Source organism: Vicugna pacos, chromosome 3 (assembly GCF_048564905.1).
Source record: "Vicugna pacos chromosome 3, VicPac4, whole genome shotgun sequence".
Classification (NCBI taxonomy): domain Eukaryota; kingdom Metazoa; phylum Chordata; class Mammalia; order Artiodactyla; family Camelidae; genus Vicugna; species Vicugna pacos.
Genome location: NC_132989.1, coordinates 44,287,586 through 44,311,392, shown reverse-complemented (window position 1 = coordinate 44,311,392; position 23,807 = coordinate 44,287,586). Strand labels below are relative to the sequence as shown.

Below are 23,807 nucleotides of genomic sequence, written 5' to 3'. Positions count from 1 at the left end.
AGAATTATCAATACAAACTAATATTTCATGCAAAAGGATCACTTATGATAAGTTATATTTTCTTGTATGAAACTAATTTCCTTAAAAATAGGTACCATGTACTGAAAATAGTACTATGCCAAGTATTTCCTGCATACATGTTTCTAATACAAACTAGCTATAAGCTAGAGAAAATAATCAACCACATTAACTATAAGGCAAATTACATTCTTTCATTTCATCAATTGCCCTATGAAAAGTTAATTATTTTTAAAAGAAAAAATTTTGGCTATACTTTTTATTCTATTGAAAATTACTAAATGATTTATTTCTAATGTTAAGAAATTCCATTTAGCAAGCACTGAAGGCTTCAGAGACTAGAAAATATTTTGTATTTAAGAGAGTAATTTCATGAAATACCTCTACTTCTTATTGTAGAAAGACAAACTGATACATACAGAACTGTGCTATTCAATAGAGGCCACGGGCCTTATGTGGATAATGAGCACTTGAAATGTGGCCAGCCCAAATTCGTAAAATACACACCAGATTTCAAAAAATTAGTACAAAATAAGAATGCAAGATATCTTAAAGATTTTTATACTGGTTACATGTTAAAATGATAATATTTTGAATATGTTGAGTTAAGTGAACTATATTATTAAAATTACCTTCAGCTGTTTCTTTTTATTTTTTAAATGCAGCTGCTAGGAAATTTTAAATTATATATTCACTGCTGTAGAAACAGCAAACTCTATTATATGTTAATATTAATCCTAACCCACATCTTTAAATTTTGTATCATTATGGCATTTGAGAAAACATATTTAATACATTATCATCAGGTTCCTGAGCTTAGAATCAAAAACACCTCTACAATTGAAAACAAAACTAAACAAAGTCTGATCTAATCATTTTAATAATCTTCTTTATACTGACAACTGTGCTAAACTTTGGTTAAATATGAGCCAGCAAACAGGCAAAAGGGATCTTTTTGGGTGACAGAAATGTTCTAAAACTGGACTCTCATGATGGCTACACAACTATATTCAAAAATCACTGAATTGTAAACTTACAACTGGTAAATTATATAGCATGGGAATTATATCTCAATAAACCTGTTTTTTCCCCTTTTTTTTTTAAGTGCACAGCTAGAATCCAGCAGATCTAAAGTGCCATCTAGAAGCTGCATATAAATTTCAGGTAATTCAAATATAGTTCTTTAATCCATCATATGGTTCAATATTGCAATGAAAACTTTTCCATGAGGGTCCTGTTACCTGCAGTGGGTCCTCATTCAACAGTGGATTGATGTAATCACTAGTTGGAGGAATAAGTTAAAAAAAAAAAAACAAAGAGAACATAGAGTTGCTGAGAGTGAACAGTTTTATTTGCCTTTGGGGGCACCTAACCCAGGTAATAATAGCCCTTATAGTAATGTACATCTTGTTGCAATCTTACCCAATCTGGGGCAGCTTATAATTGGACGTCTGCTGGTATTTTGCAATCCTAGAAAGAATACTAGGATATAAGAAACCTCCTACTCTACACTAATAAAACCAAATAAAAGATAACAGATTAAGTCAAAATTAACATTTAACAATTGCCATGGGAAACTGAAAGCTAAACAGCTCAGTTTTCTTTCCCCATTGCGAGGGGAAAAAAAGTAGAGAAATCCAGCAACTCAAGAATTATAGTCAATTTGGAAAAACATTAGTAAATAATAAATTTCAAATTAAGAATATAGTATCATTTATGCATTGCTTCTGTCACGTCTTGAAACAAAGTATTTTCAATCTAAAAACAGGTTATTCACTATGGATATTGTGGTGCTGCCACCTTTTGTTTTTTTGAACATCTCCAATAGCAAAAAATAAAAACAAAAATCAGCTCTACTTTTTCCACTTTATCAAAATGGGTCTGAAAAACTGCAACTTGTGCTTTCTTTACACTCGGGGAAACACAGTAAAGTGAAACACAGATCAATCCTTCATGCAATTGAACTACCATATGCTCTTGTGCTTTTCCTGCCCTTCTAACAAATAGAGATTTCCAGAACTCACTTTACTCCACATTAACCAGAAGAAAGAAAGAAAGAAAGAAAGAAAAAGAAACAGTAATAGTAACACATAAATAACTCATAGAACACTGAAATAGATTTCAAGATGAATGCATATACACAAATATAAATACTGACAAAAATTTGCACAGACAACTGAGTTTCCCTCAAGTTCTCATTTTAGAAGTAAACCAGGTGGTTAGTTCAAAGCCAGAGATCATGTGGAATGTTAAAATCATTTAGCAATATTCATTCAAGGTACCCACAAAACCAAGGGTCATATAGTTCATTCTGGTAATGACTCATCTAGGCATTTGGATAAATCTATGAATACATTTGTTATAGTTCCAGACTGAAGTTACATCACAATTGTGAATGTCTGTGACATAGTTAGTAATACATTATGAGTTGAGTGACATACTTGAAACTGAAACATTTAAAACTGCAACACGTACAGAACATTCATTGAATTTAACTTTCTAGAGCGATGCTTCTCTGTTGGTCAGTATGGGATACCACCAACCACTTCCCACAACCCAGACTACTGCCCAATCAATGTGGTGCCCCAGCACATATCTGGCAGCTTTTTAAATTGTCTTATTCATGCATAAATGCTTTTAAGACTTCCAAAACAAATGCACATAAAGATACAAATATATTTTTAAAGATATCTACAAAATAATGCCATCTGTGTATCAAAACTGAACTGCATTTTACTATGATATCTATTCTTTTCTATTTCTGATCTTTTCAATACTGAAAGTAGTACAAGTCAATTGACAATGAAGTTCATCTTTATAAAATACAGATAAGAGCTTTTTTTCTTTAGTCTATGATATTGTCAAACTCAGCGCAAACCAAAAGTAAAGCATTAATATTTAGCTTCCAGTAAAGTTTAAAACTTTTGCAGAATGTTCATAAAGCTCTAAAATAGGTGATTTTAACCTACCAGTATGAAGCATGGCTTCCTCTAACTTCTAAGCAGCCAAAATATTCGTACTAATATTCAATTTCTTAAGAGTTTGAGTCAAAGAATTATATCTACTTCTTGGTGGATTTGTCATACTCTTCATTGCTAGACACACGGCCATACCAAACAATGTGCAAATGACTGTTAAGGAAAACTGCAATGCCCACTGTTATTTACTTTAGGAATGAAATAAACCAAAAACATCTCAAATTTTTCTACATACTATGCACAAGAGAGAAAAGGATGATTTTTACAGGCCATGCACCTGAAAGAGAGAGGTGATTCAGGGGACATAATACCAGTTCAAACATTTTATGCCTTTTGTAAGGCTTTTTGTAAATCACCATAGAAGTTGATTAAAGTGCTTGCCATGGCTGTATCTACTGCAGACTGAGGAATCATCCCACGCAGATCTGTCTGAATATAGCCTGTCAAAAGACTCCGATTTGGATTGTCTCTAAGAGGAACACAAAACCAACCACAGGGATGGTTATATCCACGAACAAATTCTGGCCTCTTTTCATTCCAGTCAAGACTTATCCCTACAAGGAATTTTAAAATAATACTATTAATAGTAATTAATGACATTAGTCTAAAATGCTCATTAAAAATATTATCAGATTTCTTGTTTAAATATTTTTCTTCTTATCCATGTAGATGAAAATTAAGCCCCAAGAGTGACCATGGAAGAATGAAAAAGATACCTGAAACAACACTGTAAAGTGACTATGCTTCAATTTTTTTTAAAAAAAAAGATAATTAACAAGTGGACTTTTAATAGTGGTATAATGTAATGGGGAAAATTCCAGTCCCCTCAGGATAGATGGCATCATGTCATCTTGGTAGCTCCTTGGAAACTATGACTCTTCACTGAGGCAGGCAGGCCTCAAGGTGCCTCAAACCTATGGTACCACCACTGCTCTCCACAGGCACTGCCATATCCAACTTTGGTACTAAGTGGTTAAGAATAAACAGGTAGTTATTTACCCATAACTGCCAACTCAAATACATACTATACATGAGAAAATAATAATTTGCCTATAGATATATTTTAGAAAGCAGGAGCCTTCTAATAGCAGTATTTTTCATTTTGAAAAGAAAAATATTACACAGATCAAGGAAAGAAAAATATACCAACACATACCAAGCCTATTTTTTTCTAACTATATGACTAAGAAGCTGTGTCCTGAGAGTGACTTAGAAGGAAATCCATTGACTGGATCCTTTCTTAGAGGCAGTCATACGATCCATATTTGTTAGCTGTGTCACTAGGAACAAAAACCTATCAGAAAGATTGCAAAACCTTTCATGATACTGTTATTTTAATTCCTAGGGTTTAGCATTTGCAAACAAATCTTAGTGATTATGAAATAACTATGAAGGTTGATAATACATGGGTGAAAAGGAACTTCCAGCCTAAAATCTCAAATGTTTAAAACAAAATGAAAGTGTAAGGTTTTGAGATAATTACCACAGGATAAAAGCCCTTCTTTATATCCCACAGTGTAGGAGAAGTCAACAAACTCTCTTGGGGAAATTATATTCCAAAGCTGACCAGCAGTAGTGTAACGCATCACACAGCAATTCTGGAAGAGAACAGGTAACAGGTTTTAGTTCTACAGGAAACACATACATAGACATATATCACAAGTTAATCTTTAGCAAAAAACTTAATACTCCCTTAAAATATATTATAATTATTATGAATAACAATTCTTACAGTGATTCTGACAGGTTTAGCTATCTATTCCAAATCTCATTGCTAATGTATAGACATGAAGAAGATATATAATCAAAATACAGAGCTAAGTTATCCAGTATCCAAACCTCTATTTCAATATGGTCACCTTTTATCCTATATGATAAAAGTGGAAGTAGGTGGTGTAGACTATAGGTATAGAAGATAAAATCCACAAATATTTTGACTAAAACAGCTAATGTTTCAATAAAGGAATTCAAACATGGCAAGAAATGAATTAATAAAAATAGAAAAAGAGAGAAAGCCACTTTGGTTACATAATTCTCTAATGCCTAAGGTAGCATTTTTATCTTTAGACTTTGATATTTACTTAATATTATTTATGGAAAGCCTAAATACAACTACCTAGAAACCCAAATATGATGCTGGTATTTTCAGAATTTTAGATTTCAGAACACCACTTAAGGTTTTACAACTAAAGACTCTGATGATCCTCTTAAGCAGCAAGGGTAGAGCTACTGGGGAAAACAAACTCAGTTCTGACTAACATTCATTAGTTAATATGAGGAAACTCAGGCTTTTTAAAAGGCAGCAAGGATTCTCCTGTGAAATCTTTGCCATGACTACTTATTCTCAAAGCAGTGAATACAAGTGTGTACACATGGACGCACACGTGTGCACACACACAATCTGAAGTAATATTTCTAAACAAATACCTCTTCAAAATGCTCCAAAATATCCAATGAAGTCATTAAACTGTCCCAATCCAAGCGACAGGGACCTGGGCGTATATGGTCTATTATATTGTTGACACCATCATCTATAACACCTTGGGCTTTGAAGCTGGAGAAAAAATATTAAAAGTCAAATGCTATTAGAATGAAAATTTTCAACATACTCTTAAAGTTTAGAGCTAACTTTAAAAAAACTAAAAGTTAGTGAAGATTTTTCAAAAATAGTAAATCCCAACAACTTTTCTGATAAATTAGTTTCTATCAATTATTTCATCAGAATGTACTCTTTATCTTCAAGTCTAATAAGAGATCTGAAGACTCTCTTATGCATTACCATGAAGAAAGTACCTTTAGGTTATGGTGTAGCCAAGAACAGTCTACAGAACACTGTAATGCTTCCATTTATTTTGTTTGCTGTTCTTTTCTCAGTTATGCTCTAACATGTTATTAGTATACACATTTTTTAATTGAACTATAGCTGATTTACAAAGTTGTGTTAGTTTCTGTTGTACAGCAGTGATTCAGTTTATATATATATATAATTTTTCAGATTCTTTTCTATTATAGTTTATTACAGGATATTAAATATAGTCCCCTGTGCTATATAGTAGGTCCTTGTTGTTTATCTGTTTTATATATAGTAGTATCTGCTAATCCCAAACTCCTAATCTACCCCTCCCCCTGCTTTCCCCTTTGGTAACCATAGTTTGTTTTCTATGTCTGCAAGTCTGCTTCTTTTTTGGAAATAAATTCATTGTATAATTTTTTTTTTAGATTTTTAGATTCCACATATAAGAAATATCATACAATATCTGTCTTTTCTTTGTCTAACTTACTTAGTATGATAATCTCTAGGTCCCTCCATGCTGCTGCAAATGGAATTATTTCATTCTTTTTTATGGCTGAGTTATATATATTGCAACATTATATATACATATACACACACATACACATATCATACCATATCTTCTTTATCCATTCATCTGCTGATGGACATTTAGGTTGCTTCCATGTCTTGGCTATTGTAAATAGTGCTGCTGTGAACACTGGAGTGCATGTGTCTTCTTGAATTAAGAGTTTTCTCTGGATATACGCCCAGGAGAGGGATTGCTGGATCATATGGTAAGTCTAGTTTTAGTTTTTTAAGGAACCTCCAGACTGTTCTCCATAGTGGCTGCACCAATTTACATTCCCACCAACAGTAGAAGAGAGTTGCCTGTTCTCTACACCCTCTCCAGCATTTATTATTTGTAAACTTTTTGATGATTGCCATTCTGACTGGTGTAAGGTGATACTTCATTGTGATTTTGATTTGCATTTCTCTAATAATTAGGTATATGCATATTTTTACACAGACTTAAATACTTTTTTAAAGTGAAGTATAGTTGATTTCTGGTGTACAGCAAAGTGATTCAGTTACATAGTTACATTTATATATATATTCTTTTTCAGATTCTTTTCCAGTATCAGTTATTAAAAGGTATTGAATATAGTTCCCTGTGCTATACAGTAGGTCTTTGTTTATTTTATATATAGTAGTGTGTATCTGATAATTCTAAACTCCTTATTTATCCCTCCCCCACCAAAAAACACCTTTTTATTAGAAATAGAAAAATAGGTCACCCAGGAATATAACACCGAGGGTTGACTTATGAATAATATCAGAACCTTACATATTTCAAAGGTGGCATTACATATCAGTGGGAAAAAGATGTGCTATTTCAAAAATGGTGCTTGGACTCAATAGTCATCCTAATAAACCTGAATTCTTACTTCACACCATTCAGAACAATTAATTCCAGATAGAAAAAAGACTGCTATGTAAAATGTAAAATTTTTAAACTTTGAGAAAAATATGTAAGTAACCATCTTTGTGACCTCAGGGTACAGGGGGATTTCTTGAATATATAAAACACACAAAAACAAAAATAATACAAGATGGCTAAAATTAAAAACCTGCATACCACAAATGACAAAATAAGTAATTTCTTTTCTTTAAAAACTAGCCAGACTGGAAGAAGTATAACATGTATAAAAAGACAAATACTTATTATAGAGGGTATAAAATTAATTTATATAAATCAATGGGAAAAAGGAAATCCAAAGAAAAGATGGGCAAAGGATATGTTAAGATAGCTTGAAATGTCAATAAATTTAGAAGAGATGCTCAACTTCACTCATAATCAAGTAATTACCAGCAAGGTACCACCTCACATCCCTGAGACTGGCAGAAATTAAAAACTTAATAACAAGTACTGGAGGGGAATGAGAGCTGTCAAACTGCTGTCACCATTTTAGAGAGCAATTTGGCAATGTCTAGTTAAGTTGAATGATGTATGTCCCTAAGCATGCAGGACACATGTACCAAAAAGTTTACTATACCACTGTACCTTATAGGAAAGAACTGGCAACAGTCTAAACATTTTTCAGTAGGCAAATCTGCAAACACAGATAAACACATTGTGGTATACTCAAATAGAAGTGAAAGAACAGATCAACATGTAACAACATGGGTAAATCTTGAAAACATAACACTGAAAAATTAATGCAAATTACTAAAGAAAACACACAGACAAACATGGTCAAAGCATGAAACAGGAATAATATATACAACTTCAAGACAGTAGTTACCTCTGGGGAGGAAAGAAGAGAAGAGATAGATTGGCTTTGACTCTACCAGTAATGTTTTGTGGGGTCTTTTTTCTTTTTCGTAAAGCATCTGAAACTTTTTAAAATCATTTTGTGAATATCTAAAGCTCAAGCTTCTATTATTTCCCCATCCTAAATCTGCTCTTCCTGCCTGTGTTCTCTAACTTGGGGTATGTTGTGGGGGTGGAATACAAACTAATTCAGGCACCCAAGTTAGAAACGTGGAATTCAGCTTTGACTCTTCTTTTTCCTTTAACCCATTCCAACAGTCAGAACTAATAAGTCACCATGTTTTATCAAGATGATTTCCCAGATGTAAAGTGCTTAGAACAATATCTGGTTCTCAATAAGTGTTCGTTATCATCACCAACATCGTTATCACCACCATCACTATCATAAATCTCATTCACATTAAGTTGTCCTTTTCAACTCCCATGCTAGGTCCTTAATTTGGGAACTCTTGTGTCCAACTCAAGACTGCATCAGTTTCTGGCTCTTTTGATCACATATCTCTTTAAGAATCTTTAAAAAAGATCACAGCTCACTTCCAAGGAATATACACATTGTCACAAAACTTTGCATACAATCTTAGGAACACTTCAAGAAGCTAGCTGTGGAACTCCAGGATAAAATTACTTCTCTATAATTTCCATGCTCATTTCTGTCCTTCACAATGTTATTAGAGTAAATGCAAAATCCTTTGAGGATTTGGGAGGTAGGGGGTGACAGGTGAGCAGATGATAAGTGCAAAACTGAATTCCTTAGTTTAGAATTCAAAAATCCTTCAGACATGCTCTCCCCACCCCATACTGTATGCTCCAGCTATACAAACACAACTTCATCTTCCCTAAACAAACTCCTAAAAGTGTTTCCCATCTGTGTTCATGTAGTATGTGCAATTCCCTCTGCCTAGACTATTAATATTTCCTTTCCTCCATTCTCTAAGAAATATCTATTCTTCCTCCAGGACTCAGCTCTAATATTAGCTCCTCTATGAAGTTTTTCCCTGTCACCAAGCATAGTGCTCCCTTGGCACTTCTCACACTTCTTCAACCCTCACGGGAATTACTGATCTAAAACAATTAACTTTCATCCTTGCTTACAATGCTTAATCCGACTCATTTCCCTGTCCTTGTCATAAATATTGTATAATTTATCTTTCTGGAAATGGTATCTTTGGTATTATACTTCAAAACATTCTGTATATAGTAAGTGGGGCCAACAGTGTCATTTTTAAAAGTGCCGAGTCCCAAGGATGTGAATATTCCACTCCAATTTCACCAGGCAACCATCTCCACTGGCTTTACAAAACAATATTTTTTTTACTGGTTAAAGGCATAATTCACATTCAACTCATATGCAACTCAATTCATATGCAAAAAACAAAAAACAAAAAACAAATAAAAATCACCCATAAAACTGCCATCTAGAGGTATATATTTTGTTAAATAAAAACATTTAATACATAAAAATATATACTTAAACTCAACCTATGATTGTGCTACATACAGTTTAGTATTCTGCTTTACTCCCTTTACATTATTTCTTGAGCATTTTCTTATGTTTTTAAATAATATCTGAAAATACGTTTTTTAAAGACGTCTAATATCACGTTTTATAATTCAATCATTCTCCAACTTTGATTATTCAAGTTGTTTATAATTTTTAATGTTGGAAGTAATGCTGTGATGGAAGAGACAAGTACTTAAATAACTATTATCTTTCTGATAATTTCTTCAAGATAAATTCTTAGAATAAAGTATGCTAGAGCACTGAGTAAATATAGAAGGAATATTAGAAGGGTCTTATACACCATGCTAAGAAATTAAGATTTTATCAGCCATTTGATATCATTATTTATGATCCCCTCACCACGAATTCAGTCCACAAGAGATATGGACATTTTAAAGGCTTTGGATTCATAACATGATTTGCTTCTCAGAAAATTTAAAATCTTAAAAGCAGAAGCCAAATTTTACTAGCAATGATCATTTAGTGATCATGTGTGTATTTGTTTATATATTTGAAGTTTAACAATGTCTTAAGAGCTACATAAAACTTTGCTTACAGATATCCATTAAATTCTTCTGAAGGTTTCCTCCAAATCGTTACATCTTTCTAGAAAAACAAAACCAATGTATGGTGATTATTATATAGGTGGAAATCTGGATATAAAACTGACAATTTCATAAAGTCTAGAGTTTTTGCATGAAAATAAAATTTAAGTAAATATTCAAAGAGATACATAAAAGTCATTTATACCACAAAATAATCCATATTTGAATTTCTTCTGTATTCAAAAGTACTTAAATTACAGACCTCCATAAAAGATTCTTCAGTAGCTTAACGATACCCAAACACTGATAAGATTCAGTGATGACACTATCTCATTAGCCATTATTATTTGCCTCATTCCAATCTCGTCTATTTACCATTACTGACACATTTAGACTAAGATAATAGAACTATTTCATTCTGAACTTACTCATATGTCTTTTTTAAATTAACCAATTCACATCTATTATGACAGTGCTACCCTGAATTAGTCCCTGCATTTTTTTCCAGATCATTTCCCAAGAAATTCTGAATATCAGAATAGCTAGAGCACTTAACTAGTATAGTCCTGGGTCCTAGGGTTGGCTCTATCAACACTCAGCTATGTGATAGTTTGGGAAAATCATATTGGTAAAAAAGAATACTAACTGGCCATCCTCCCAGGCTTGTTAAAATATCTGAAACTATTTCAAACTATCAATTGCTATACTTCCTTAAATCAATACTGACACATATATTTATTGATTTAAGAGGCAGCTCTTCAGGATCTTGTTGCCATGAGTCTATTCTCATGTCCAGTATCTGAAGAACCAGTGAACACAGGATTACTATGTTTCTGCCTTTGTGAGTTGTTAAACCACCAATTTTATTAGCACAGTTATCTATCCTGCATATCCATCTAAAATATGGTCCATATTTTCCCATACTGTTTTGAAGGTCATCCACCAACGCATTAGACAGAAGACATACCCCAAATATAAGTACTTTAACTAACTTACCATTTTCTTAGCAACTCGCCACTTATCATCTTCAATGCTATGGTACTGTATGAGAGTGTTTTTCAGTCTAGTTGCCAAAACAGCTGCATCAGGCAGGCTCTCCATTTGATTTTCCTGTTACAGAAACTAAGATTAGCAACTGCAAATACCACAGTTTGATTCAGTACATCAGTGGGTCTCAAATCTGTCTTCATAATAGAATCACCTATACCTGGACCCCACCCCAAATCAACCAGTCAGAATCTCTGAGGGTAGAACCTGGGCATAGGTTTATTTTAATAAAAGTTTCTAAGGTGTGGGACATACAGGGACAAGAATCACATATCTTGAGTTTTAAATTAACTCATATAAGAAATAAAATACCATCTTATTTCTCTTTCTAATAAAAATCTAAGCAAAAGGAATAAATTATAAAATTCCAGATAACTTAAAAAATATATCTCTTTCCAAAATACAAAAATAATACACAAGGCATAAACTCTTTTTAAAGTCCTCAGAGAGTCAGTAGTTGAAAATTTTCATTTTACCATCTAGTAGATATAGGACTCATTCTAGCAAACAAATGACAAGCACAATTGGAAACCTCTTCTCATATCCTTTAAGGATAGGGCTACAGAACTCTGAACAATTTCAAAAGTTTAGAGAACTCCACTGTCTTCAGTATTTTATATCATTTGATGAAGTGTTACATGATTCAGTGAGGTATCTGTGTAAGGAAGGAATTCAGATGAAGATTCCAGAACCACCAGCACAGCATAAATAAGTAGTTTATAATTTTAACTATAAAGAGGAAAGTACTATATCATTAATAATTCCAAATACAAGCTACTGTTCAACAGTACTTTTAAAGGGAAATGGTTACTAACCTGGAAAGATTAACATAATGAGAGAGTCTATAATATGATGGTTTTAAAACATTGCTGCAAATTCTTTGACACACTTCCCATCAAGAGGTGGAGTCTGTGATGCTGCATGACTTCCACAGTTAAATTAGAAAAATCTGTGCATTCTCTGTAGGTTTCTCTTAGAATAATCGCTCTGGGAGCCTTTGATCAAAGTGTAGGCGTACAAGAAATATGGTTTTCCTGAGGCTGATGTGTGGAAAAACCCAGGTGGAAAGAAGAGGAAGGGAGGAAAAAAGGGGGAGGGAAAGGGACAGAGACAGACACACACACACACACACAGAGATCCAAGTCCCAGATCAAGAAGCCTATTTAGAACTTCATGCCTAATGGGCATCTCTTGCTTCCCCAGGCTTCCTTCAATTTGCCTCAGTCTTCCTCATCTTAATAATTTTACTATTAAAATGGTAACTGAGCCAGCTGCTCAAAATCAAAAGCCTTGGAGTCAACCTTAATAGGAATTAGGAGATTCCACTTCTCACTGTCATCACATACCATTGTCTACAATGTTCAGTTGGTTTTCTTTCCGCACCTTAAATAGGCCAAGGCTGTCACTGACTTTGGGCCTTTTATCTTGCTATTATTTCTCTGCCTGAATTACTAGATCCCAAATCTTAGCATGAATAGTAACAACTTGTAATGACAACTTCAGTTTAAACTTCCTGTCCTTACTACATTCTTCCCCAAATCACTATTATACCCTTCTTTTATTTTCTTCTTAGTGTATCACTATGTGAAATTAACTTGTTTATATATTGCTGTACTATACTTTATTCTTTGACCACCACGTCCCCAACTAATAGAGACATTGCCCCTTGTCTGCCTTTTTCACTACTATATCCCCACCAACTATAACACTTCCTGGAACACCGTTGGCCCTTAATATTTGTTGAAGTGTGTTTGCTTCAAAACATGAATTATGTGGTCTTAATTTTGTCTCCTTTTGGTGCCATGGTACTCTCCAGTAAAAGGCTAAAGGAGGTTGTCCATTTACAGAATCATCAAGTTACTACTGAAGAGAAGATCAAGAAAAGATCCAAATGATATATCAAGGCTCAAGCCTCTATGAGAATGAGAACGCAATTCTCAGCTACAGGTGCATATAGCAGAACCACCTTTGTTAGCACTTGTAGCAGTTGCTAATGATGACAAAGACTCCCTCCTTGGTCAGGCTCCTCTAAGTCTCCCTTTGGACTAGGCCTAGCTCTTGGGCCTGTCCTTGGACCCCTTAGTCCACTCCTGCTGAGTCAGTTTGGTGAAAATCCCCTATCCTCAAATTTCCCTACCTCATCCCCAGTCTTACCACCCTGGCCTACCTTCAGCAACAATCCTGTCAGGTAGGTCTAGGGTGAAATCTCTCTTATCCTAATGTCTCCTCACTGTAATTTTCCATTCATTGACACCACTTTGCTCCTTTGCTATAAACCCCTGGTTGCCCTTGTTGTATTCAGAATGGAGCCCAACGCAATACCAATGTTTCTTTCCACTCTCACAATAGTTCTTGAATAAGATTTACCTTTACCACTTTAACATCCACCTGCCTCTGGTTTTCTTTGACTCTGTTTTGGATATTAGATTTCAGGGCCCGCAGCCAGATAGTCTGATTCAGTGGGTCTGTTCTGGAGTAGGTCCCAGAAATCTAGGTCCTTTAAAATGCCTCACTGATCATTCTGTTATCCAGCCAGGAGTGAGAACCACTGATCTAAAAACTAAGGTGACAAAAATAAATCAGTGCTATAAACAATATTTAAATAGCACAAAGCAGAGCATATAAGGCATTAAACATGATAAACATTAAAATGATACAGAAGTGCAGGGAAGGAAAAAAAAAACCCTTCCTCTATTCTCTTAGTTCTCTCTCTGGGACCTGCAAATTAAATTGACAAAAGATAGATTAACAGAAGAAGACAAAGTTTATTTGATGCTATATTTTAATTTTTATATGCAAGGAGGCCTTCAGAGAAAAGAACTGGAGACCCAAAGAAGCAATTATTTCCACGAGCTTATACACCATTTTAAAAAAGGGTGATAAATGGTGGAGAAATGACAAGACAAGGGGAAAGGAGTTTAAGCTTCTAGGGTTGGTAAATTATGGGAAGACAAATATATGGGAAGAAACTAATAGAAGAGAAGGGCTATTTTAGTAAAGTTTGTGCAGACCATCTCAATGCCACCCTTCTGTCTCTAGTGATAGCTGTTATTCTTCTGGTATAAGAGAGGGTAAAAGGAAGACCTTCACAAAAGGAAATTGATATCCTACTTTCAGGCAGATAGTGGAAGTGAAAACAGTGCTTTCTGCGTTTGCTGCTGCTTAATTGCCTTCAGCTCAAAGTAATCTTTATCCCAAAATAGCATGTTTTGGGGTGGCAAATCCCTTCAGAAACTTGGGACAGTATATATGGAAAGAAAATTCAATAATATAGAATTTAGGATCTATATAAGTGATGCAAAATGTTCAGAAAGTATAGATCCTACCCATAGACTAAAAGTGGATGAGCTCATTCAAAAAGTCTGCCTGTCAGGAACATCTCCCCATTCCACTGAAAAGACAGCCATACAATGACCTTATTTAAGGGTATGTTATAAACAAGCATGAGTTCTTAGGAATTGCAAAAGAAATTACTGGGATCATTATGATTAAACAACAGTCTTTAAATGCAAAGGTCGCCCGCCAGGTTCCTGTGGCTGGCAGGAAGAGTATTTTTTCAAAACTCTTTGATAGAAATCACAGATAAGACGGAAAGGTACTGTTAGCATAGATAACATTATCTTTATGCAAATCTAGCACACAAAAAGTAAGTAATAAAAAAAACTACCTGTAAAGATGAGAATCTAAATCTTTAAGGTGTTTAGCTTAGTTATCATTCACTCCTACAGGTTAGTATAAAGTCCAAATTCCTTAATATGGCTTATGGACCTTTTACATTTTGGCAGAGCTTACTGTCCAATTTCTACTCGTCTTCTCCTGGACTCCCGTAAAGGTTATGTTAGCTCCCACTCCAGTGTTTTCTCTTGGCAACTCTATACTATAATTTTCACCTGTCAACTTCTCCCATTTAACTGTAAAAACTTTGAGGGCAGGAAATGTGACTTGTTCAATTTTACACTCCTTATGTCTACGATGAAGTAGGAACCCAGTGAATAAAAAAGCAGAAAATTGGTAGACAGTAAGCTACTGGTCTCACTTAATGGAAGATCTCAAGATATCTAAGGTGGGCCTGTTTACACCAATCATCCTTGAGCTTCTGAATGACCAAAACTTCCCTTACCATAATGAAACACAACAATTTCTCAAGGCGGTCTACTATTTTATTTACCAAGCATCTACTATATACCAGGTCCGAGAACTATAGAAATGGATGTAATCCAGCCTCTGGTCTCAAAGTTGACTTATTCTACCCTTTAAATAAACTTTGAATTCAATAACAATAAGAAAAACATTAAAAATTCCTATTAATGAGCCTCTTTAAAGGTGGTAGAGTTGGAGGTAGGAAAAGGAGCAAAGTAAGTATAATCTTGGAAAGCTCTCTTTTAGCTCAATAAAGTATTTAACCAGGCAGTTAATTCTCTTTTTTTTTTAAATACAATGTCAATTTCTGGTGTACAGCATAATAGTTCAGTCTTACATATACATACAGATACTCATTTTCATATTTTTTCATTATAGGTTACTACAAGATACTGAATATAGTTCCCTGTGCTATACAGAAGAAATTGTCTGTTTTATATAGTTAGTATCTGCAAATCTCCACCTCCTAATTTATCCCTTCCTCTCGCCTTCCCGCCCTGGTAACCGTAAGTTTGTTTCCTACGTCTGTGAGTCTGTTTCTGTTTTGTAAATAAGTTCATTTGTCTTTTTTTTAGATTCCACATATAAGTGATATATCATACGGTATTTTTCTTTCTCTTTCTGGCTTACTTTACTTAGAATGACAATTTCTGAGTCCATGTTGCTGCAATGGCATTATTTTATTTTTTATGGCTGAGTAGTATTCCATTGTAGAAATATACCACAATTTCTTTAGTCATCTGTCAATGGACATTTAGGTTGTTTACATGTCTTGGCTATTGTAAATAGTGCTGCTATGAACACTGGGGTGCATGTATCTTTTCAAATTAAAGTTCCCTCTGGATATATGCCCAGGAGTGGGATTGCTGGATCATAGGGTTAGATCTATTTTTAGTTTTTTAAGGAATCTCCATACTGTTTTCCATAATGGCAGGCAGTTAATTCTTGCATGGATTTTTTTCATCAGGATTAAATCCAAAAAGGAATAACAGTTACTGTCTAAACTGAAATCCGTGTGTGGGCAGGCAAGACAGAGCATCTCTCAAAATATATTCCAGAACCAAGGCAGGGGTTAGGGGCAGGTCTTGGTGCTCTCCTAATGTAACAGGGCAGTCACATTAGTTGAAAAGAAAGCACAAAATATGCCCTACTGCGATCTCCATCTGTGGAGAACATCAGGAAATGTTTTAAATACCTTTATCTCTCTATTTCTTTTATTCTCCTTCTTGCCCTTCTATTAGGAAACTCTTCAACTCCAACTTACACATCAGAGAAAACAGGTACCATTTAACTATATCAGAATCTAATAGCTCTTTATAAAAGGTTATACACTCTTGACAACTCTATAGCCACGTGCTGAGTAATGTTACCTTTATTTTTTCCTTACTTTAAACTAACCTTTTTGTTCATCTTTTCTATGCTTGTTTTTAAAGTGATCACTCATGTAGACAGTGGCTGCCATCAGAGAGTGGACAGCTTTCACAAGTTAAAATTTTTTCTTGAGATCCTCTGTCAGCACCAGAGTCTTTGACCAGTCTTTGTTCCATTTTTTGTTAAATGTCAGTGAAATGACCATAGGTTCTATTTAAGTATTTAACATAATAAATGTTTTAACCTCTAATAAAAAGTGAATGCCATAAATACCTGTAGTTATGTAGCATGATTAAGTCAGAATTCACTTACTAAAGAAGCTCACATCAGAACTGTTTAACCTTCCATTATCTGATTGATATGGGTTTCATTTATGTGAATAGCTTCAATGTAACATGCCTCAGATGTTCCCCAAGATGTGCAAACCAAGGCTTTGTAAATTAAATTATATTTTCTACCTAACATAAAAATTTTGCAGCATATACTTAATTTTCAGTCAGTCTTGAATTGGTAATTTAGCCTTTCCAATTCAGTCAAGGTTTAACAACGGTTGTAGCAGAAATGTAACAGGGAAGCCTACTTCTGCAGTGGGACTAATACTCCTGATTCAGGGCTCACTTCCACTTATTTTAGGACAGGCTTTACAACACCACTGAGACATTTTACAACTGTTAAGACAATGTTAAATTTTAATAATGTCACAGCTTTAAGTTTAAGTCTAAGCTAATGTTCAAGCTTCTAATGCTCTAATCTTTTATTAAAAATAATAGCTAACATTTATTGATCGTTTACTAAGTGATCAGTCTTTCTGGCCACTTTAAATTGTATTATTTCACTTAACCCTCATAAACAACCTAAAGAGCCAATTCTACTATCTATATTTTACAGAAATTGAAAGTATGAATGAGGAGATTGTCACTTGTCCAAGATCACAGCTAATAAGTGATGAAGAGAGAATTCCAATCCAGGACCTCTGCCTTCAGAGACCAAAGGTCTACTGGGCAAAACACTGGAAGCCGATCGCAGACTGGAAGAGACTTTACATTAAAAACCTGACATCATATTGAGTTTGTCGCGTTTTGTCCTGGCTCCTGAACCTACAGAATCTCAGGTAATCTTTCTTAACTGTAAATTAGAGCAACACTAACTTACTGAGGAATCACAAGAGTTAATACATTTAGTACTGAACTTGGAAGACAGTAAGCACCTGGAAAACACTGCCCTTGTCATCAACAACTCCGTCAGGGCCTGGTATGAGGGGATGGACCTTCTGTTGTCTGTGCATCCACTAAGAACCAGAAGCACCGTGCCCGTCACAGAACGTGATCTCTATGAATCTTCACCGAGGCCACCGAGGCGAGGTTATTACCCGCCTTCCCCCATTTAACAGATGGAGTAACAGAGGCCTAATCGGCGTCCTAACATTGGTGAGCTGGCTAGAGAGGCGAGGTGCAAGCCCTGGGATCCTCCAGCGCGACCCTTCCCCGGCGACTTCTCTCTCACCTGTGAGGTCCACACCCGCCCGCAGCCGGCTCAGCCATCCCGGACCTCCACCCTGTCTCCCTCACCCACAGCCCGGAACGGCTCGGGGAAGACGCCCCTGATGTCCTCCCGCCAGGCCGTCTCACTTCCATGCCACTACTCACTGTTACCTGAGGTGAAGCGAGCAGAGGTACGGACTCAGGCGCACGCGAGACAGACACACAATACTCACTGCTTTCCAGCTCATCACTTAGAGCGCTGTCGGCTTCCCCGCCTCCGCGGCCGCGGGCGGCAGCAGCCAATGGGTGCCAAGCCGTTACCAGTCTCAGCCAATTGGAAGGCCTCAAGCTCTTCCGGGAAAAGCGGGCCGAACCCCCAGCCACGTCCCCGGCTCGAACTCGGTGCTCCGCGGGGCTAGGGGCAGAAGTTGGCAGGAGCAACGTGTGTTCTCTTGGATTGGCTGGCGCGGCAGCGTGCGGAGTGCTGATTGGTCGCCGGAAGATGGACTGATTCCGCGTGGAGTGTGGGCGGGCTGAAACCTGGCCACCTGCGTGTGTGGGTTTGCCTCAGACAGGGTGGCCCGTGGCCAATTAATTGTGGAAGAATTCTTCGTGGCAGTAAATACAGCTGGGAAAATACGAACACAAATAAGGAGCTAATGACGACGGTCAGGGATAAGGCTGGCTTAAATTCTCTGCTGTGAAGGTCTAGCATCCCGCAGCTGCACTACACCTCCCAGGGCCAAAAGTCAAATGAAAGAGAAAATGCTCCCGTGCGCGGATGACGGGCTCTTTGTTCTCCTGAGGCCTCCCTTGACACAGATTGAGAGCCTTGTATGAAAAGGCATATAAACAAAGTCAGTGCCACAGTGTGAATTGGTCTTTGACCAAATGTTTGTCCTCAGATAAGGGAGTTCAGACGACAACCTTGAAAATAGAGAAGAGGAGAGGTGTGCAGGTGGCTTTAGCAGCCTTACTAAGCGTTCTGGTTTTCTTCTATTTGAAGGTGAGTAACATTTCTTCCAATGACTGTGAAGTCACCCATAGGATGATAGGATGTTTGACGAACTTGAAAACTAAAAATCAGGTATATGTAAATTACATTTACTAGGGTATGTTTGAGAACCAAGAGTAGGAAGGACTGCAAGACTACACCATTAGTCATTTTTGATAGGCTTGCGCTGAGAATAAATAATACTTCATAAAGTTTTAAATTAGCATCGCTAAAAGAATCACCAAACACCACTTGCTAGTCATTACTGGCAGATTTTTGAAATCTTACCTCATTGTTTAATTATAAAAGAAATAATAATTTGTTTGGTGTTTACTTTAAATGTGCTCATCTGTAAAACACACCTACCTTGGAAGGCTAAGTGGATTCAGTGAGATTTATGTAAAACTTTAACCAAAGCACTACTCCAAACTATCTCAAGATATATATAGATATAGACATAGATATAGATAGAGATATGCAAACAAAAAACACAATAATTTGCATAGATCTTAAGGCAGATTACTTAATTTCTGAGCAGCTGAGCTGGAATGTGGTCCAGGTCTGCTGGACTCTAAAACTGGAACTCTTAACCCCCCTGAAACTCATAATGTGTTTCACAGCTCTCTGTCAGGCACCTACCTGTGCACAGACGTGAGGGCCAGAAATTAAAGGCCTAATCCCTGCCTGAAAAGTTTACATAGTTGAATGGTAGAGAGGGACAAGTCCCCATTAACCATTACAAAAAAGTCGAAAATTAGTATCTCTCATTAGAATTGAGCTGTGGGTACATTGCTCAGTAGCTCTGCATATTGTCTCACAGAATCTGGTACAATATATTTAAAACAAAATCAACTTGACTTTTTTTTTTTGAGAGGGGTTGCTGTAAAAGGCCATATATCTGTAGAGAGGTTTTTATTTCTTTGCCCTTTGCTCTTCATCTGTTGCCATGTTTTTCTTGGTTAGAAAGAAGTTGGGCTAATTCAAAACCACTCTATGTCTGTCAAAGTGGAATACTACAAAGAGCAAAACTGCAGGTTTTTCTGAACTGCAGGTTCAGAAAAAAGAAAATATCATCTGAAGTTATTACTGAGGGATTATTACTATGGACAAGCCACAAGGCTAATCATTTTTCATGTATTAGCTCATTTAATCCTGATAACAATCTGATAATGTATGCTCTATTATGATTGTACTCACAAGGAAACCATAGTATATAGGGCAGCAGACAGGTCCCCTCTCCAAATAGTTTGGAATATATGGAAATTAGCTTTCCATCTAGACTTCAAGCATAAAAGAGACATATAATGTATTTGACCAGCTATAGAAAGTCACCCTAAAGAGGAAAAACAGCTTCTCTGCCAAGCCCTGACTGCAATCAGACTGAATACATTAAAAAGGAATTTTCAAGAAGAAAAACTGAAAAAAATTCCAAAACACGGAAATAATATATCCACTATTACAGCCAGGAAGTAATACATCCAGAAATAAAAAACAAAATAAAAGCAGGTACAAATACCCCCAATTACTTGAAGATTAAAAAAAAAAATTCTGTCCCCCAAACTCTGTTTAATCAAGAAGAAAATCAAATGTTACATACTGAAGAATATTAATTAAATGTTTTAAATGTTAATATTAATAAATATCAACATTAATAAAAATAAAACCCTTACATATTGAAATTAGAGAATATGAGCAATTCTATACTGAGAAAATTTGACTCAGGGAAGTTCATAGCCTTTATTCAAGTCAACAAACACTTATTAAATCCCTGCTGTAGGAAGCCTGTTGATGCTGGGGCAGTTTATAAAGTGACCCCCAGCAAATTCCAGAGCTGGATTTAATCCTGAACATTTTACTTACATAATCCAATAATTTTTGTAAAAGTCGGTTTGCATTGACTTTCTCTCATTTAGGATGAAAGAGCTTTTAGGGAATAGAGGACCCCTTTTCTCTTGTAACACTTTCTTCCTTTGTTTTGCCCAGCAATGGCCTGGAGTCAGGTGAAAACAAGGAAGAGGTAGGTGTTGGGAGGGGACATCCCAGGTGAGGCTATGAAGGAAGGAGGACATGAATGTTTTCATCCAGGTAATGGGGAGACAGGGATAGTTCTGTGCCTGGCTGGAGCAGCTTTTGGTGTAGGCCATTTATACATACGTGGGGAGAAGACATATATGAGAACCATCTATTTCTTTTGTTGCCGTATCTCAAAAACCCAAGGCTGTGTTTAAATGAATCTCCTTAAGGCCAGGCTCTGTTTTCTATATTCAGATTCCATGAAATTCTCCTATATCCTTTTTTTTTAAACAAAGTATAGTCAGTTAAAACGTGTCAATTTCTGGTATACAGCACAATGTCCCAGTCGTGTGTATACATACATATATTCATTTTCATATTCTTTTTCATTAATGGTTATTACAAGATATTAAATATAGTTCCCTGTGCTTTACAGAAGAAATTTGTAGTGGCTAACATTAGCAAATCTCAAACTCCCAAATTTATCCCTTCCCACCCCCTTTCCCTGATAACCATAAGATTGTTTACTATGTCTGCAGGTCTGTTTCTGTTTTATAGATGAGTTCATAGTGTCCTTTTTTTTTTTTTTTAGATTCCACATATGAGTGATATCATATGGTATTTTTCTTTCTCTTTCTGGTTTACTTCACTTAGAATGACAATCTTCAGGTCCATCCATGTTGCTACAAATGGCAGTATTTTATTATTTTTTATGGCTGAGTAGTATTCTGTTGCATAAATATACAACTTCTTTATCCAGTCATCTGTTGATGGACATTTAGGTTGTTTCCATGTCTTGGCTGTTGTAAATAGTGCTCCTAGAAACACTAGGGTGCATGTATTTTTTTTAATTGAAGTTCCTTCCAGATATGTACCCAAGATCGGGATTGCTGGATCATATGGTAACTTTATTTTTAGTTTTTTCAGGAATTTCCACACTGTTTTCCATAATGGCTGCACCAAACTACATTCCCACCAACAGTGCAGGATGGTTTCCTTTTCTCCACACCCTCTCCAGCATTTATCGTTCATGGACTTTTGAATGATGGCCATTCTGACTGGTGTGAGGTGATACCTCATTGTAGTTTTGATTTGCATTTCTCTGATAATTAGTGCTATTGAACAATTTTTCATGTGCCTATTTGTATGTCTTCACTGTAGAATTACTTGTTTAGGTCTTCTTCCATTTTTGGATTGGGTTGTTTGTTAAGTTATATGAGCTGCTTATATATTCTTCTACATCCTTTTGACAAACCTTCTTCACATCTTTTGAGTGGGTTTCTGCTCCTTGTAATCAGTCCCTGACTTTCACAGAAGTACATTCCTATCCCCTTGAGGAAATTTTTTTACATGCTTAAACAAATAAGCTAGTATTAACTACACATTCTTGTCAAAGAAGGAGGCAGAAGACTTTGCACAAATTATTAAACATAACTGAGCCTTAGTTTTCCCACGTGTAATGTGAGATAAGAATATCTTCTTTGCACGATTGCTATGAGTGTTTGAGACTGTGGCTGCAGAGGCTGGCACAGATTTTGGCACTGATGGGCACACAGAAATAAATGGTAGCAGGTATTGGGGAAGAGCCCTTGGGTGAGAACACAAGTGAGAGTGTGGAGCATAGGTCCCCAAATTTCCCATACATCCACATCGTGGATGGAAAGCATTTAAAAATGCAGACTTCAAGCCCTATCCTGGGACTACTATATCAGAATCTTTGGGAATGAGGGTCTAGGAATGTGACTTCTGGATGATGTCCATTAGCTAATGTAAGACCAGTCTGGCTCATGTTTAAGAACTACCAGAAAAGAAGAGGAAAAAAGGTCTGTGTGAGAAGAGAGTGGACCAGAGGCACAGGCAACTGTTAAGATTCAGTGGGGTAAAATACTGAGTTGTCCATGGTAACTATTTCTGTTACTCGCTTTTTATGCTTTACTCTTTTGTGCTATCTGCTCTGTTGTTTAAAGATTATGTTCATTTGTTTTTTTTTTTAAATTACACTTCTAAGAAAATGAACAACTGAATAGTAAAACATGCTCTACCAGTGTATAGAAAATATTCATTTTAGACCACAATTAAAACAAACAGAATAAACAAGCAAACAAAATTCAAATTTTACTTGTTGTTCATGTATCAAAATACTCAGATGAAAATGAAGGACAACTAACAATATTATAAATTACGTAAATAACTGATACCAAATTCTCCATTATAGATAGCATCTATGGAATGTTTAATATAGTCCATGCCCGGCTCTAGGTAGGTATTATTATGATTTCCATCTTGCTTATTAAGAAACTGAAGAACAGAAGTTTCGGTAATTATCCTAAAATCACATAGCTAATGAGTAAAAGCTGATGCCATGTCAGGGACAGCAAAAGAATTTCCATCTGGGTTGGGGAGGCCATGCTAGCTCACAGGTACTATGGTATGTGAGGATCGGGAACCTGTAGGTGAATCCAAGCAACAGTTGATGCCAACAGAAAAACACACTGGTTGCTTCAGGTGTGGCTGAGCAGAGTTGGTAGCAACTTGCTGTCTCCATTATGAACATGGTTACTGAAGTTAAAGAAATCTCCTGTTGTGTTTAGGTTCACAAATGGTCAGAACAACA

The 23,807-nt window shown here is 35.8% G+C and overlaps 1 protein-coding gene across 3 annotated transcripts; it reads right to left on the bottom strand.

The window, feature by feature from the left end:
* Window positions 1-1,347: 1,347 nt before the first annotated feature.
* On the bottom strand, window positions 1,348-18,577 carry STARD4 (StAR related lipid transfer domain containing 4). Of its 3 annotated transcripts, none has more exons than XM_015238890.3 (6): window positions 18,420-18,577; window positions 11,144-11,257; window positions 10,159-10,208; window positions 5,424-5,550; window positions 4,480-4,594; window positions 1,348-3,550 (listed from the first exon to the last, which is right to left on the bottom strand). In XM_015238890.3, exons 1-6 carry the CDS (start codon window positions 18,432-18,434, stop codon window positions 3,321-3,323), a joined length of 651 nt encoding a protein of 216 aa, XP_015094376.1. In that variant the 5' UTR covers window positions 18,435-18,577; the 3' UTR covers window positions 1,348-3,320. The 3 variants fall into 3 exon arrangements, with proteins under 3 accessions (XP_015094376.1, XP_015094377.1, XP_072814379.1); XM_015238891.3 differs by having other exon boundaries at window positions 18,358-18,433; XM_072958278.1 differs by lacking the exon at window positions 18,420-18,577 and adding an exon at window positions 7,832-7,880 and having other exon boundaries at window positions 11,144-11,227.
* Window positions 18,578-23,807: the final 5,230 nt, after the last annotated feature.

Excerpts from the sequence above, each read along its gene's own strand:
- STARD4 (XM_015238890.3), bottom strand. Across the intron at positions 10,209-11,143 it reads GGCGAGTTGCTAAGAAAATG|AAAGATGTAACGATTTGGAG; the intron begins GTAAGTTAGTTA and ends TTGTTTTTCTAG. Across the intron at positions 3,551-4,479 it reads AGAAGGGCTTTTATCCTGTG|GGATAAGTCTTGACTGGAAT; the intron begins GTAATTATCTCA and ends AATTCCTTGTAG.